This window comes from Salmo salar, chromosome 01 (genome assembly GCF_965601325.2).
Source record: "Salmo salar chromosome 01, fSalSal1, whole genome shotgun sequence".
Lineage (NCBI taxonomy): Eukaryota > Metazoa > Chordata > Actinopteri > Salmoniformes > Salmonidae > Salmo > Salmo salar.
In genome coordinates this window covers 139,360,001-139,377,340 of record NC_138291.1, presented here as the reverse complement: position 1 = coordinate 139,377,340, position 17,340 = coordinate 139,360,001, and the positions used below count along the sequence as shown (strand labels likewise).

The 17,340-nt window shown below is 46.2% G+C and overlaps 1 protein-coding gene across 1 annotated transcript in view; it reads right to left on the bottom strand.

Moving 5' to 3' along the window:
* The window catches only part of LOC106562020 (uncharacterized), a 51,025-nt gene that overhangs the window by 32,215 nt on the left and 1,470 nt on the right, over positions 1 to 17,340 (bottom strand). The window contains exons 2-3 of the mRNA XM_082978833.1: positions 6,913 to 10,992; positions 2,444 to 2,518 (exon numbers count right to left, since the gene is read on the bottom strand). Coding sequence (XP_082834959.1) covers positions 2,444 to 2,518; positions 6,913 to 9,902 — 3,065 coding nt within the window. The 5' untranslated portion in view covers positions 9,903 to 10,992. The remainder of the gene's footprint in view (positions 1 to 2,443; positions 2,519 to 6,912; positions 10,993 to 17,340) is intronic.

Genomic DNA, 17,340 nt, shown 5'->3' with positions numbered 1-17,340 from the left:
CAGGTTTTCATCAAGGATCCCTGTATACTTCGCTCCGTTCATCTTTCTCTCGATCCTGACTAGTCTCCCAGTCCCTGCCACTGAAAAACATCCCCACAGCATGATGCTGCCACCACCATGATTCACCGTAGTGATGGTGCCAGATTTCCTCCAGACGTGACACTTGGCATTTAGGCCAAAAAGATCAATCTTGGTTTCATCAGACCAGAGAATCTTGTTTCTCATGGTCTGAGAGTCTTTAGGTGCCTTTTGGCAAACTCCAAGCGGGCTGTCATGTGCCGTTTACTGAGGAGTGGCTTCCGTCTGGCCACTCTACCATAAAGGCCTGTTTGGTGGAGTGCTGCAGAGATGGTTGTCCTTCTGGAAGGTTCTCCCATCTCCACAGAGGAACTACAACCTAGATATACAGTACATCGTAGACCTGCAATAATGTTTGGGATCGATTGTACAATATGAGGGGATTAATTGGCACAAAGGAGCATTTTCAGAAGAGTGGGACAGAGGGTGGAGCTGGTCTTCAAAGGGTTTACATGAGATCCGGTCTTCTCGGAGTCGGTTGAGATGAACAAGTTGGTAGCCATGACCATATGCTTTAACTTAAAATGAAAATATATGCATTAACTTGAAATGAAAACGACTTTCTGACAAAATTAGAATATCTGAAAATGTAGCTAGCTAGACTTTCTTACCCGTATACATGGATGGACGCTTCTCCGTCTGTCACAGAATTCCATGACTAGGATACAGTAGTATGTTATGTTCTGTCACTGTAAAATGTAAAACATTAGGGTCCAGTTTCCGGGACATGGATTAAGCCTTCTCCTTGACAAAAAAAAAAGAAAATTGTTCTATTGCGCATGCTTTTCGTCCAGGACTAGGGTTTGATTGTGGGGAGTCTGTGGTGCTGGGGGTTAATATAATAACACAGCCAGTCATAAAAACAGAGAATAAAAAAGATATTGACGTTCAAAATCAATAAACATCAAACACACACCAACCTATCTACACGGATCTAACTTAACTGAAACACTGAGATGAAAGGTATAAAAAATAATATTGATATTCAATCAGAATAAGAAGAACAAGAACCTGTGAGTGTTTCGTGTCTTTTATCTCTACCTCCTTTCTCACCTTTCTTTTTTGACACCTCTTTCCATCCACTGCCAGACCGTGCTCAGCTAAGCTTCAAAGCAAAGGAATTGCCTGCTCACTAAAGCCTGTGAAATCCACGTCAAGCTCAGCAGAGGCCTTGACAGGACACTATGGTGACAAGTGTTCCTTTGACCAGAAAACAATACTATTGTGTGTAACGGTAACATTAAATAGTATAGAGAGACACCAGACCCGCCTGGGTTACCTAGATCACTTGGTGAGGATAATATGCCTGTCTAAACTCTCCATGACTTATCTCATATTCTCCCTCTTTCTCTCTACACACTCTCTCTCTACACTCTCTCTCTTTCTACACTCTCTCTCTCAGAGGCAGACTTCTCTCGCTCACTTAATCTCATCTCACTATACTGCCAGTCTCAGGGTTTCCTTTTTTGTGTGTGTCTCTTGTCTTTTCTCTCTCTCTCTCTCTCTCTCTCTCTCTCTCTCTCTCTCTCTCTCTCTCCCACTCTGTCTCTCCCTCCCTTCCTCTCTTTTCCTCTCGCGCTCTGTTTTGCTTAGATTTCAGTAGGGACCTGACAGGCCAACTTCCACCGTTTTCTCTGTCTCTCTCTTTCGTTTCCTCCTTCTCTCCTCTCTCCCTCCACTGCTCTCCTGTCATTCGTACTCCCCCTTGTTCTCATGATTTTGACATTTACAACTAAGAGACATGGGTTTCCATTTCATAGTAATCCTCCAGTGCTCACCCGCCTATTATTCATCTTACTGTAAACTGTGAAATCCTGTTTGTTAATTGACTGATTTCAATTCACATTTCCAACAGCCACGGGGTGATTAAGCAGTATTTGTGACTTTTCGGTACGTGTGTGTGTGTACGCGCGCGTGCGTGTGTGTATACATATCCGTGTGTGTGTCCGTGCCTCTATCTCTTTAAGAGTCTTCTGTATTTTTGTTCATGTGTCAGTGAATGTGTGTGAGTGTGGAATGCCTGCCTTCACCAATCCCCCCTCACGGGGCTCAGTGAACAAACCTGCTGCAGCATTATTCACACCTAAGACTTGAAAGCGTCGGATGAATAGCCTATATCCTAAATGTTGCGTGCTGTTGCTCGATAATCTTGCTCTGCACAGAGACTGCCTCATGGATGTCGTAATCCTGCCGAGCCATGAAACTGACTGAATCGCAAATATGGACGAGATTTGAAGTGACAGTGAACCAACCGCATGTTACTGTAGAATAGGATGCCCACATTCTGCTTTTACAGTAATACATAGGCACTCATATGCACACACATTCAAAACACACATGTATACACTTTCTACCCCTGCCTTACCTGTATATGATGCAGGCACAGTCTCTGCACGTGCCACAGTTCTCTATGTCCTGGCCGGTCCGGTAGGAGTGTCTCCTGGAGGGGCAAACACAGATGACATCATCACCAGGGGACCATTACAGCTGCCACCTTGGCTTGAGTCACAGCGTCAGGAGAGGGTGTGTGTGTGTGTGTGTATGTGTGTGTGTGTGTGTGTGTGTGTGTGTGTGTGTGTGTGTGTGTGTGTGTGTGTGTGCGCGTGTGTGCATCCATGGTGTGTGTGTGTGAGAGAAAGGGACTGGAAATAAGCAGGATCTCAGTCTTATCGTCCCTGGCTAGGTTTCATCACTTCATCTGAGAAGTAGCTAGCTCTATTTTTATCATGATGAAGTGTTGCCTCAGTCCCATGATTCTCCTCCTGCTAACTCCTCATCCAGAAACCCACTCCTGATCATATCTTTTGAATGATTTTACCCCAACCGACTCCCTGACGGCTACGTAAAGCATGACTTTATCTTCAGGGGAAAGATTCTGTTTATGAGGTAAAAGTCAAGTCTGAATTCCTTACATGTAGACCCATCTCAGAACAAGAGACCTTATGAGAGAAAAATACTTGCTTCTATAGGCTTTAAAGACCATTAGAAATATCTTTGATTTGGAAGATAGGTCAACACTGTGATATACACCCAGGGGCAAAACTGGTTGCAGTGACGACAGGATGGCGTCTTTTACCAGTGTTGTAGTCGAGTCACTAAACCTTGAGTCTGAGTCGAGTCCCAAGTCTCCTGTGCTCAAGTCGAGTCATGAGTCCCTATGGCTGAAGTCCGAGTCCAGGTCCGAGTCACAAATGGTCAAGTTACGAGTCGGTCTTATGTCATTTGTTTCTAGTCACCACCAGATGGCAGTATATTGCCACTCCCTCATGAATACCTGTGTTTCACTACTTATTTACTACATAAATTAATGGTAAGTCAGTCTCTCAACTACATTTTTGTAATTGCTGACTGATATTTGTGTAGGTTTTTTATTGCAGAGTGAAAACTAAAGAGGACTTGTAAGAACCTGGCTATGGGATGTAGGGGGGAAAGTGGGAGGGTAGAGCGAGACATATTCAAAGACAGGCTACTTTTCTATACTCAAGCAGAGAGAGAGCGACACATAGCTAGACTGCAGTTTTACTATTAAACTCAATACTAATATTGTTTTCAATTTCGTGAAGCAGTTTGTGTTTCTTAACCAGGCAAAGCTAAATAGTAGGCTGGTGACTGGTGGTTGCAGGGAAGCAAGAGAGTAGCTTGCACGATTTGTAGCCTGCTACGATCGGAGGCGGAGCCGGAGAGGAGCTTGGCTGCCTGTCTGCTCACAATAATCGCTTGCTCCCCCGCAGCTTAGCAGCTGATGTAGGCTGCGTGTGTCTGATGTGCATCCTTCCCACTGCTAGAGAACAGAACTTCTCGCTGCTCTGCGCACCCAGTGCTGCTAATACTCTGCTTATCGTAGGAGACTATCCAGTCCGAGTCACCAAAGGTTGAGAAAGCGAGTCCGAGTCCAAGTCACCAACGGTCGAGTCCAAGTTGAGTCAAAAGTCATGAACTTGGTCCTGGACTCGAGTACTACAACACTGTCTTTTACTACGTCCTTTTGACGTCATGGTCAGGTTGTATACTGTTTGTATAATAAGGAAGATTTGTTAACGTCTTTTTAGCAACCAGAAAAATACGTCTTTACCTGGTCGTAATCTGGTTACAAGACAAGGATGACAATCAAAATATGACTTCCTTCCCCCAACGTTTGATCTTGTTAGGAAAAATACATCTTTACCTGGTTGTTACAGAGACCATCTGGTTATATGACGCATTTTCAACCACTTGTCATATAATGCAATGTTTCCCGGTATATAAATATGGCTCTGAGTACAGTCATACATATGTCATCCCACCCAAGCGTTCATATTAGCAACCACATTACATTGGTGATTACACTGTTCATGATTACAGACTTTCTCTCCATAGACCACATGCATGTCTTCTCCTCTTCTGGAGTTTTCCTAACCTCCTCTGATCTAACATGTTGGTATGATAACGATGGTGGAGAAATCCGTAAGCAGCTTAGAAACGTGGGAAGTAGATTAATTAAAGTGCTGATGGGAATCATAAAGGGTTTACACTAAGAGCCTGCGCCGCAACTAAAACCAACGCCTGCACTCGCATTACCTCATCATCAGCACTGATCGCTATCGCTACTCGCCAAAATGAGGAAATGATGGAGAAATTAGGTGTAACTCATCCCACAAAAAAAATATGTTAGGGATTTATTTATCGTTTGACGTTTCGGAAATTTGGTTTGGAATATGGAAAGAGTTTTGACTTGTTGACATGGTGGATTTAATCACAGATTTCATCTCTATCTCTCTCTCCCTTCCCATCTTTCTTTCATCTGGCAAATCCTCCTCATACACTCCCCCCTTCTCCTCTCCTCCTCATTTTCACCAAATGTACATTTCATTATGTCTCCACTGCACAGCCAGGTTGCCAAAGTATTTACAGCATCACAAGGCTGGACTGGCCTACAAATAGATGGGTGGTAGAACAGGAATGCTCAAACAAAACAAATGTCCATCTGTAATATGAAGAACACAACATGAGTGATATCTACCAAGGAGTGATATCTACCAACAATAACCCTCAATACGATTCCAGAATGAGAAAGAAAACGTTATCGTGTCAATATGATCACGTTGTATTGTCTGGGGCTGATTCATTTTCGCAATGGACAAATTCTTTGCACAAACAATTACCTCTCGAAGCAGAGCTATGACAACTTATGTGTGACATTTACTTTCCAGGCCTTTGTGTTCCTGTGCTCCAAGGCATTCCTTTATTCTTATTCCAACTTTCTGTTTTCTAATGCCAGCAGCATACCAGCCTGTGTCCCACTGCTGGCTTGCCTCTGAAGCTAAGCAGGGTTGGTCCTGGTTAGTCACTGAATGGGAGACCAGATTCTGCTGCAAGTGGTGTTGGAGGGCCAGTAGTAGGCCCTCTTTCCTCTGGTCTAAAATAATATCCCAATCCCCCAGGATGCAGTGATTGGGGACATTGCCCTGTGTAGGGTGCACGCTTTTAGATGGGACGATAAACGGGTGTCCTGACTCTCTGTGGTCACTAAAGATCCCTTGGCACTTATCGCAAGAGTAGGGGTGTCAACCCTGTTGTCCTGGCTAAATTCCCGATCTGGCCCTCATACAATCATGGCCACCTAATCATCCCCAGTTTCCAATAGGCTCATTCATCCCCTGTAACTATTCCCCAGGTTGTTGCTGTAAATTAGAATGTGTTTTCACTCAACTTACCTGGTAAAATAAGTTAAATACACTGAACAAAAATATAAACGCAATATGTAAAGTCTTGGTGCCATGTTTCATGAGCTGAAATAAAAGGTCCCAGAATTGTTCCATAAGCACAAAAGCTTAATTCTCTCAAATTTTGTGCACAAATTTGCCAAGATAATCCATCCACCTGACAGGTGTGGCATATCAAGAAGTTGATTAAACAGCATGATTATTACACAGGTGCACCTTGTGCTGGGGACAATAAAAGGCCAATCTAAAATGTGCAGTTTTGTCACACAACACAATGCCACAGATGTTTCAAGTTTTGAGGGAGTGTGCAGTTGGCATGCTGACTGCAGGAATGTCCACCAGAGCTGTTGCCAGACAATTTAATGTTCATTTCTATACCATAAGTCGCCTCCAACATCATTTTAGAGAATCTGGCATCATTTTAGAGAATCACGTCCAACTGGCCTCAACCCTAGACCACTGGTATGGCTTCATGTGGGCGAGTGGTTTGCTGATGTCAATGTTGTAAACAGAGTGCCCCATGGTAGCGTTGGGGTTATAGTATGGGCAGGCATAAGCTGCGGACAACAAACACAATTGCATTTTATCGATGGCAATTTGAATGCACAGAAATTCTGTGACGAGATCCTGAGGCCCATTGTGAGGCCCATTTTTTTAAGGTATCTGTGACCAACATGCATATCTGTATTCCCAGTCATGTGAAATCCTAAGATTAGGGCCTAATTAATTTATTTCAAATGATTGATTTCCTCATATGAACTGTAACTCAGTAAAATCTTTTGTTGCATGTTATGTTCAAATTTTTGTTCAGTGTAAATAAAATTAAAATAATTCCACTAACCAATTCCTTACTTTTCTCATTTTTTCTCTCCTCTTTTTTCAAAGTAATCAATTTAATAAAAAATGTATTCTCAAAATTCAAGTAGCCTATAATTACAATATTGTCTTATTTTTTATTGATATATATATTTTTTAAATAATGCCAAGCAATATGGTCCTGAGTTTTTCATGGTCATCGGACTTTAATTTAAATTTTCAGGAAATACTCAGAGCTGAATGCCGAATCTGTGTTGGCACAACAATGTATTATTGTAGCTGACTGTAATTGTATGGCTCAGTGGGACTCACTCACCCGTCTCTCTCTGCCTCCTTCTTCTCCAGGTCCTGTATGACGTCCAGCAGGACCTTGATGGTGTTCTGGCTGGTCTCCAGGACCCCCTCCATGCTGTGCAGCTGGGTCTGCAGGCTCCGGATGTCGTGCAGGGGCCCGTTGGGGCCCATCAGTTTCTCTGCTACCCAGGTCGGATCCAGTTTACTCCTGGCCCCCGACACCAGCCCCCCCAGGATCTCCTGCACCTGCCTCAGGGTGTCGGCCTGGGTGGAGGTCAGGGGCCCAACCGTGGGGCCCCCTCCAGAGCCAGAGCAGCCACGTGCCCCGGACGGGCACTGGCCAGGGGGGAGAGCTTGCTGGCTGTTGGGGGTGTTGGTCCCGGAGCAGAGCATTTTATGGAGGGCCCCGAGCTGAGCTCCTAGCTGAGCCTGAGCCTGGCCCAGGCAGGTGGGTCTGGAGATGGCCTTGGTGGGCGAGGAACCCTGGTCCCCCTGGTTCCCTTTCAGAGGGACCACCAAGGGTGTTTGAGCTCTGTGTTTCAGAGAGCTGGCTCGAGGACAGGGCAGGGGTGACCCTGAACTTCCTGACCTCTCCTTCTCACTCGCCCGCCTGAGCAGGGGCGCCCGGCAGGCCGAGCCTGGGGTGCAACTCACCCCCTCTTTGCGTGGGGTGTACGGGGGAGGGGGCGGGGGTGGTGGTGGAAGTATCCTCCTCTCCCCCCTACACTCCCACTCTATCACCCTCTTGTCCTGAGCGCTGCAGTGTTGGGCCTGAGGTGGGGGGGTGTAGGGGGGTGCAGGGCGAAACGTGGAAGCGTAGAGGGGCACAGTTTTCGTTGGAGTTGCACAAGATGGCGCCGTTGGAAGTGTATGGTAGGATTTTACCATTGGAGACGGGGAGTTGCAGCTTTTTACAATGGGAGAGGGAGAGGAGCAGTATTTTATTTGAATATGGGCGGAGTAGGAAGGTACTGCTGGAGGTTGGGAGGAGCAGGGTGGTACGGTCTGACATGGGGGGTTCCCAGGTGGTATGGTCTGAATTAAGGAGATGTAGGGAGGGGCAGTTTGGGCTGGGGGGTGGCATGATGTCACAGTTGGAGGTGGAGATATGAGTTGATTTAAGGAAGAGCAGGATAGGGCAGTTTGTGTTAGGATGGTGCAGGGGGCTATATTTGGAGTTGGTGTTGGGGTGGGGCAAGTTGGGGCTGTGGAGGGGGCTAGAACAGGATTTGGTTTTGGGTCATGGCAATTAGGGGCTGTATAGGGGCGTATCGTTGGAGTTGGTGGTACGGTGGGACAATTTGGATTTGAGGCTGTGGTTGTAGTTATGGCGGTGCATGTTAGTTTGGGTGGGACAGTTTCAGTTTGTGTAGCGAGAGGTGGAGGGGTTTGAGCTTTAGATGGAAGAACAGTTTGGGGAAGCACTGATTTTTTCGGGGGATATGTACAGATGGACCGGGGTGGGGAGGCGCAAGGCAGAACCACCAGTGGTGGTGTTTCACAATATGGATGGGTGGAGGTTGGCACAGTTTTAGGTACGGAAGCATAGAGAGGCACAGTCTGAGTTTGGGGGGTGGAGGGTTCCACAGTCGAGGGAGGTGGGGAGGCGCAGTGCTGCATGGTGGGAGGAGGCGGGGAGGCGCAGAGACTGTCAGTTTGTGTTTGGGTGGTGCAGGGCTGCACAGTTAAGGGAGGTGGGGAGGTGCAGGGCTGCACAGTCGAGGGAGGTAGGGAGGTGCAGGGCTGCACAGTCAAGGGAGTTGGGGAGGTGCAGGGCTGCACAGTCGAGGGAGGTGGGGAGGTGCAGGGCTGCACAGTCGAGGGAGTTGGGGAGGTGCAGGGCTGCACAGTCGAGGGAGGTGGGAAGGTGCAGGGCTGCACAGTCGAGGGAGGTGGGGAGGTGCAGGGCTGCACAGTTGAGGGAGGTGGGGAGTTAGGAGGGGAGACACAGGGACTGTCTGTCTGTGTGGGAGTGGTACAGTAGGACACCTCCCTTCCCGGGTCACTGATACCACGGTTCATGCGCCATCTCCTCCTCACTTGGGACAGAGTTGCACTCCCCTGGCGTTTAGATCCCTCTCTCCCACAGGTCACAGAACCGCAGTAGCAAGGCTCTGCAGTGTGCCGAAGCCAAACTGGGTGAGGGGAAGAAGAAGAGTCACGCCTGGAAGAGTCCATGTGATTCCCAACAGCAGGGTGGATAGCGTTAGCCTCAGCGTTAGCCTCGCTAGTCCTGAGGCAGTGGGGTTGGTCCACCAATCCCTGTTTAGCCTTAGACCCAGGGCCGTTTCCATCTATAGATGCAGGTTCTGAAATGTGGTTGCGGGTAGTGTAGTACTCATTCTTTTTATCGTCCTGTTCGTCATCCCCATTCACCCCCACCGAGTCCCCCACATTTCGGTTGCGCGTGCTGACGGCCGAGGGCGCCGGAGGCTTAGGCTTGGGCTTCTTGAGGCAGGAGGAGGTCTGGATGGCCATGCTGGTGCACTGCCTCCGGGAGAGAGGTAGTGTGAGGGAGCAAGGCCGTGGGGGCGATGGTGGTGCCCAGCAGCGGCGCGTGGGCCCCGGGGTGAGCGGATGAGGGGGCGCCCGAGCCAAAAACGCTGCCACTACCTCAATGGTGTCTGCCATATCTCCTCGGACAGCCCCAACCACCGAGGCCTGGTTGGAGGACACCTCGTCCCCCATTGACCTCTCTGTTAGCCATCCCTGCGGGGCCATGGGGCTTATGGGGGTGTTCTTCCGCAGGGGGTGGGGGCTGTCACGCTCAGCGGCAGTCCTCTCGGAGCCTTTGGTTCCAGGGCCAGTGGTCCCGCTGCCGCTGCCATCCTCCAAGTCTTTGAAGCGCACCTGGTGTGTGCGGTTGCGGCGGCGCTTGAGGCGGCTCTCGATGTCCGGCGAGTCGCGGTTGAGCAGCACGGAGCGCACGGTCATGGCGCCAGGCGGCTTGTCGGCTGTCTTGCTGTTGGTGTATTGGCCAATGAGCAAGTGATTCGGCTCTTTGCTCACCATGTCTCCTGTGGCGTCTTGTTCTTCCCCCCGACATCCACAGTCCCTGCAGGCCGTTTGACGTGATAAAATCCTCTGTCAGAGAGTAAGGAGTAATTCTATTCTATCTCAATACAATTTGTCTGTTGACAATTCGTTTCTTCTCTATGACAATGGGATACATGTATTGTCACATTTGTTGAGCTGGAGTTCCATCACCAAGCAGATCTGGGGAGACAGCTGTAGCTTGTTGGTTTGAGTGATCATGGAGGTGATTTGAGATAACTGTCACACTGCAGTGCCGTCCGTCCTGCCATCCCCCTTCTGCAGCACTCCATAGGACTGGTCCTTTCTCGTGTGTGTGTGTGTGTGTGTGTGTGTGTGTGTGTGTGTGTGTTTCTCTGGCTATCTGACTTCCTGAGAAATGTAACCAAAGCCAGAAGGTTTGTACTTTGCTCAGACTATGGATAGAGAGAACTGTATTCTGAGCTTTAACGTCATAAAGTAAGTCTTCAGGGTGAACCGGAGTCTCATAGTCCACAGAACTTCATTTACTTATAATTTTCGTCCACTCAGCTTCCTGATTTCCTTATAAAGAGCAGTTCTATATAGCCACATTAAAAGTATAATAACGTCAGCACATTAAACATGGAGCAAGTGCCAACTTAAAGTATGCCTCATACAAAATCTACATCTAAAAGAGGACATGTTATTTCACATTAAATAAGTCAGAAGACCCAGAAGAGAGAGGTGAGCGTGAGAACAGGGCACACAGTTATGTTGCATGACTCCTGGATGCACTCAGCTCCAACGTACCTCTAATAACATCCCAGGAGATGGAATCGTGACAGGGGCACTGTATCTACCAGCGAATAGGCACAGCTCCTCTGAATACACCTTATCCATCCTTCCCATCCCCCGAATATACAGGCTGGCCCTTCCTGTCCGCTTAGCATTGTCCCAGGGGGCTGGAGGAAGAATGGATTGGTAAGCACTGTGTGACTCCCCATAATGGTCTATCTTCCTCTCTCACATTCTCTCCTTCACTCTCTCTCTTCCAGTACCTCTTCTCAGTGACTCATCTTCCACTCATTGTGCAGGATAACAGAATAGCCTGGGTTCCGGAGGTGACCAAAGAGAGAGAGAGAGAGAGAGGAGAGAGAGAATTAGTCTTCATATTGTTGTCATCACATTTCCCGTGGAAGATAATGAAATGGACCTCATAAGAATGAAGTTTATAATAACCTAGCCAGTTGTTAAAATTTCATAAGAGCAGGGTCAACAGAGAAACGCACAAAGTGTGAGTGAAGGGGAGATTAAGTGTCTTTAAGATAAGTAATGAAAAGGAGAGAAAGACAGAATGAGGGAGCATTGACAGAGAGAGGGAGAGAGTGTGTTTGCTTGTGAGAGAGAGAAACAGAACAACACAGATAGAGAGAAGAGCAAAAATAATAGACATTCAGACAGACATATACTTTCAGTGATTGACAAGTGTCCTGCCGTAACAAGATGCTTTGTGACAAGAGGCAGGCCTGTGGTCTGACAGTCTCTCTGTGGAGCCAGAGACAATTAGTGTTGCCTCACAGCTCAGAGGTTATTTAGGGAATAGGGACCCCAGGGGCCATCACTGTTATTTACGTTCCCTTTTTTTCCAGATCTTGTTTCTTTTTATAAAAGAGGAACATCTTTGTCACAGCCGTCAACCTTTTAAAAACATGATTATTAGGATTAATTATAATTACAGTCATGCTCAACGGGCCCGGGGAGGGGATGGGGAAGGAACCGTGGGCTCCTGCACAGATGTGAATCAGTTAGTGGATGTGGAAACCACAGGATTTCATCCTTGTTTTACATCCATGTTATCGCTGCAGTGTGGATCTGTGTACCGATGATCTGCTTAAATGTGACTCACTGAGGAGCGTGTATCAGACTTGCTAATGATGATACCTCTTCATTGCTGCTTTGAAACACAATGTAGTGGGGACACAGTCATTCACTTGAATTAGAATGATTTTGTTGTTATAGTTATCGTGCTGGATGTGAATGAAACTTTATACACGGAACCAGAATATAAACGTACCATGAAAAGTGTTGGGTCCCATGTTTCATGAGCTGAAATAAAAGATCTTCGGAATTTTGATAACGCACAAAAGTTTATTTCTCTCAAATGTTGTGCACACATTTTGTTGACATCCCTGTTAGTGAGCATTTCTCCTTTGCCAAGATAATCCATCCAGCTGACAGGTGTGGCATATCAAGAAGCTGATTAAACAGCATGATTATTACACAGGTGCACCTTATGGTGGGGATAATAAAGCACCACTCTTAAATGTGCAGTTTTGTCACACAACACAATGCCATATATGTCTCAAGTTTTGAGGGAGCGTGCAATTGGCATGCTGACTGCAGGAATGTCCACCAGAACTGTTGCCAGAAAATAAAATGTTCAATCCTCTACCATAAGCTGCCTCCAACGTCGTTTTAGAGAATTTGGTAGAGCGTCCAACCGGCCTCACAACCGCAGACCAGGAACTCCACATCTGGCTTCTTCACCTGCGGGATCGTCTGAGACCAGCCACCCGGACAGTTTGGGGTTTTTGCAGAACTCAAGAATTTCTGCACAAACTGTCAGAAACCGCCTCAGGGTAGCTCATCTGCGTGTTCGTCATCCTCACCAGGGTCTTGACCTGACTTCAGTTCACCTTCGATGGCCACTGGCACGCTGGAGAAGTGTGCTCTTCATGGATGAATCCCGGTTTCAATTGTACCGGGCAGATGGCAGACAGCGTGTATGGCGTCGTGTGGGCGAGCGGTTTGCTGATGTCAACGTTGTTCAATTAAATGCTTTGGCAACAGCTCTGGTGGACACTCCTGCTGTCAGCATGCCTATTGCAATCAACAGCCTGATCAACTCTATGCGAGGAGATGTGTCACGCTGCATGAGGCAAATGGTAGTCACACCAGATACTGACTGGTTTTCTGAACCACGCCCCTACCTTTTTTTAAGGTATCTGTGACCAACAGATGCATATCTGTATTACCAGTCATGTGAATTCCATAGATTAGGGCCTAATGAATTTATTTAAAATAATTGATTTCCTTATATGAACAGTAACGCAGTAAAATATTTGAAATATTTTATTTCTATTTTTTGTTCAGTGTAAATGATTAACGCTCATTGCAGCATTGAAACCATGTAGTGGGAGGACAGACAGTCATTCACTTGAATTAGAATGTTTGTTGTAATAGTTATTGTGCTGTAGCTCAGATAGTCAAGCATGGCACTTGCAAAACCAGGATAGTGGGTTTGATTCCCGGGACCACCCATAAGTAAAAAAAATTAAAACAATGCATAAGTCAGTTTGGATAGAAGCGTCTGCTGAATGACATATTACATATTATTGTGCTAGATGTGGACGGGCCTTTATGAATGATACAGAATCATGAAATACTGTAATTCAGTGGTGCCTATAATACAGCTGTATTTTCTTCCTCTTTATGGTCAGAATTTGATCGACACTATTTCTTAACCTTGACGGTCATCCTCCCCGTTTCTCCTTCTCCGCTTCCAAACTAAATTTCTCTCTTTCCTCAATCTTCCCTCTCTCCATGAAGAGTGTTTCCCATTCACCCTTCACCCTGACAGATTTCCCAAGTTCCACTCGTTGCAGGACCATTACCCTCCACTCATTCTCCTCCATGTCAACCCAATTCCACCCCTCCCTATCTTTCTTTCATCTACCACCCCTTCCTTTTTTTCTTTTTTTCAACTCCCATCCCGTCTCCAACCCTCTCTTTCTCCCATCCTCTTTCTCTCCCATTATCCTCCTCTTTTCTCTCCCTCTCTCTCTCTCTCTCTCTCTCTCTCTCTCTCTCTCTCTCTCTCTCTCTCTCTCTCTCTCTCATCCTCACCTTCTCCCTTTCTTTCTCTCTCCCCATCTCTATCTCTGCACCCTCTGTCTTCCCACCCCCTCTCTCTCCCTCCATCTCTCCCTTTCTCTCCTCCCACTCAGTCTGCAAACTGCCCTGAGATCAAGATTTACACCGACAGTTTAATGAATCCAGTGCCTCTTAATGCTCGGCACACTCTTGGGGCTGAGGCCCAGCCTTTCCTCATGTGACATTTCCATGTAAAGCTTTATTGGCAGACAACAGATAAATCAGCAGGCAGGAGAAGTGAAGGTGTGCAATGGAATAACGTAATGTTTGATCTCTGTGCTTACTAAGTCATGTTGACATTGAGAGACCAATGACACATATATACAGGATATACATTGGAGATGGAGGCTAAGTCTTGTGTTATATATGACATATTTGATTTCTCGTGATGTTACAACTTATGCCAATAAAGCACCTTGGAGTTTTGCACCCTGTGTGTGTGTGTGTGTGTGTGTTTGTTGAGGGGGAGGCAGGCAGAGTGCTGCAGATTGAATTGTTATGTAAAGGCGTGTCAGATTGGATTGTCTGGGCATGGCTAACTTTATCCGACATGACTGTGTACACGCACAGCCACCGACAGGGGAAGGGGGAGAGGGTTGGGTGGAGGTAGGTAGGTAGACATGGATGGATATATTTAGAGAGAGGGAGAGAAAGAGGAGGCAGGAGGGAGGGAAGAACCCCCTTGCAAGGGAGGAGAGAAAATGTCATGGTTAGGGTTCAGTGAAGTGGAAGATCAGGAGCATCAGCATATCAGGGCCTTAAAGGACCTGGAGAGGACCTATGAAAAGGTATATGATCAGTTATTGGTCCTGGGAGCAAGGGGAGAGAGTGAAGAGATACCTGCACAGCCAAGGGGATTGAATTTATAGAGCGGCGAGCTGTCTGAACAATATATACAGCAAGGCACAAAGCAATAGTGATGGTTTATCCTGTGGTTATATTTCTGTGGGCAGGCAGAACAGAGGTAATAGCGGTGTGTTTAATGTTGTGTGAGAGAGAGAAAGGGAGAGAGTCCAATTCAGTACACACCTCTTAGGAGCAGCCTCTAGGTAGGTGCACATTGCATTATGTCTGTTCATAACTGTAATTTATGAAGTAGATTAAGGTTCTCGCTACAGAAGTTTCTCGTGGGAAAATATTTCATTAAGTTTTATAATGACCCAGGAAACACACGTGTACAAACACACACACACACACACACACACACACACACACACACACACACACACACACACACACACACACACACACACACACACACACACACACACACACATATCAGCCCATCGGGAATAGATGAAATATATTCCATAAATCCTTCGGTAGATGTAGTTGGGACTGTGTGTAACATATAAGCTGTGGTACAGTGAACAAGACTAAAGAAGACTCCAGGCTAGAGCTGAGCCCAACCTTCTAATAAGTAAGCTGACAGGACATGTCCCTATACGCACATAGTTCACATAGCCATTCACAGAACAATATGTTTTCACAGGTGCCAGGTCACATTACAATAGAAATCTACAGCTGGACAGCCATCCGCTACAGCAACATAACAGGTTAAGGATGTATACTTTGAGCCTACAGCATGGTATGTTAGATGTTGTGAAAGATTGCTGAGAATGTCATTGTTTTGGATCATAATATTTATTTTTTACCCCCAAAAATGTCATGTTTTTTATTTTTGCAACTGCCTGGAAAGAGCTTTGAGGATCTATAGGCTATAAATAAAATATGTATTTTATCATTATTCGACCAAATAATAAGACAATCGCTGTACATTAATGACCAGCAAATTGAATCAGCTGGTTTGCTCGTTAGTGCATTTGTGATTATTAGCATATTACTTTGTAGCTAGCTAGATTACAGCTAATCCTGCAGCTAGCAAGCTAATGTTACCGCTAGCATATTAAACCAAGGTCTTCAGTGCACCACAAAACTATGTTGGATTCCGGAGAAAAAGCCTGGGTATTACCTCCGTGAGGCTGAGTGAGTCTTCAGGTTTAAGGCAAGGTTATTCATAACTCCAGGCTATCTCAATTTTCAACAAACTACCTCCTAGTTAGCTGCTAGCCGGATTACTCACAACTTTTCCAATGAGTGTCCTAAATGATTGTTCCGTCTGTGCTATCTTGACCCAAATCCTCTACCAGAGAAGGATGTAGGACAGCAGCTTGCTCTCTTAGGTCAGTGAAAAGTGCCAGTGATACCACATTACCATCTTCAGGAAGCTAATTCAAGGGGATCAACAATATGAGACGATTAACAGCCGGCAAACTGGTTGCAATTATTATTAATTTTACGTTGCGGTCAGGTTGTATACTAGTTGGCAAATTTGATTTTGTTAATGTCTTTTTAGCAACCTGAAAAATACATCTTTATCTGGTTGTAATCTGTAATCTTGATGCTATCATGAAAAAAATATGTTTTTATCTGGGAGCAACAGAGACTGTTTAGTTGTAATCTCGTTATTTAACGTCTTCTCAACAAACAAAAAAAACGTACAACCAGAATATAACGTCATTATGGCCTCGTGCCAAATTTCACCCACTGGATCAGTCCAGTTTTCTACTGATAAGTCTCCCAAGTGGGAAAATGAAAGATGTAAAGTCACATTTTGTGACCCATGCCAGGTGGTTGCGGTGGCGTAGTTTCAAAGGCCTGAATAGCATGGGAACAGGTGATGGGGATACGCTGTCTAGGCCGTGGCACACTATGTACATACACTCCCTAGGGGGTCCTTCTGTGGGCTGGCAAGCTGTTGTGCTGCAATGTCCCTGTCTGGCCCAATGTCCCAAGAGCACATCACTGTATTTCAGTAATAGGAAAGCTCATCCTGATCACATTTAAGACACCTGGACAATATAGTTGGACATCAGATCATCGCTTTAATCGAACCCTTATTTTACCAAGTAAGTTGATTTAGAACACACCACATCCTAAAAACGAAGGGGGATGTATAACCAGGGAGAAAGAAAGGCTGAGTATGAAAGAGATGGAGAAATGGAGGGAGAGTGAAGGGATGGGGGAAGTGGATGAAGCGAGATATCTAAACGAAGAAACAGGGAGGTAGAGAGATGGAGTTATGGCGGAAACAGCAAGGTCACATTTCTGGCACGGAGCCTAAAGTGGCCCCTAGATATGCACAGTGATGAGAGTGAGAGTGAGAGGGAAAAGATAGGGAGCAGAATGACAGACAGTGCTAACAGCACAGTGTTTCTACAAAGAGGGAGCAAGGGGGTAAGAGTGTAGGGTCGTGTGTTTATTTGGGTGTGTGCGTGCGCGAACGAGCGTGTTCACGTCTGAGTGAGTGCGAGTATGATATTGTTAACATGAAGAAGAGAAAAACATCTGTGTAACCTATGAACTCAATTTACCATATGGGCGCAATGACAACACACGCTGTAAAAAAAAAAAAGAAGTCACATACAGTACACACACCAAGGCATGTATCGCATGATACACACAGTGTACACTCGTGCTCTCATCTCATCCATACACTCCAGCCATTACCACAAGCCCGTTC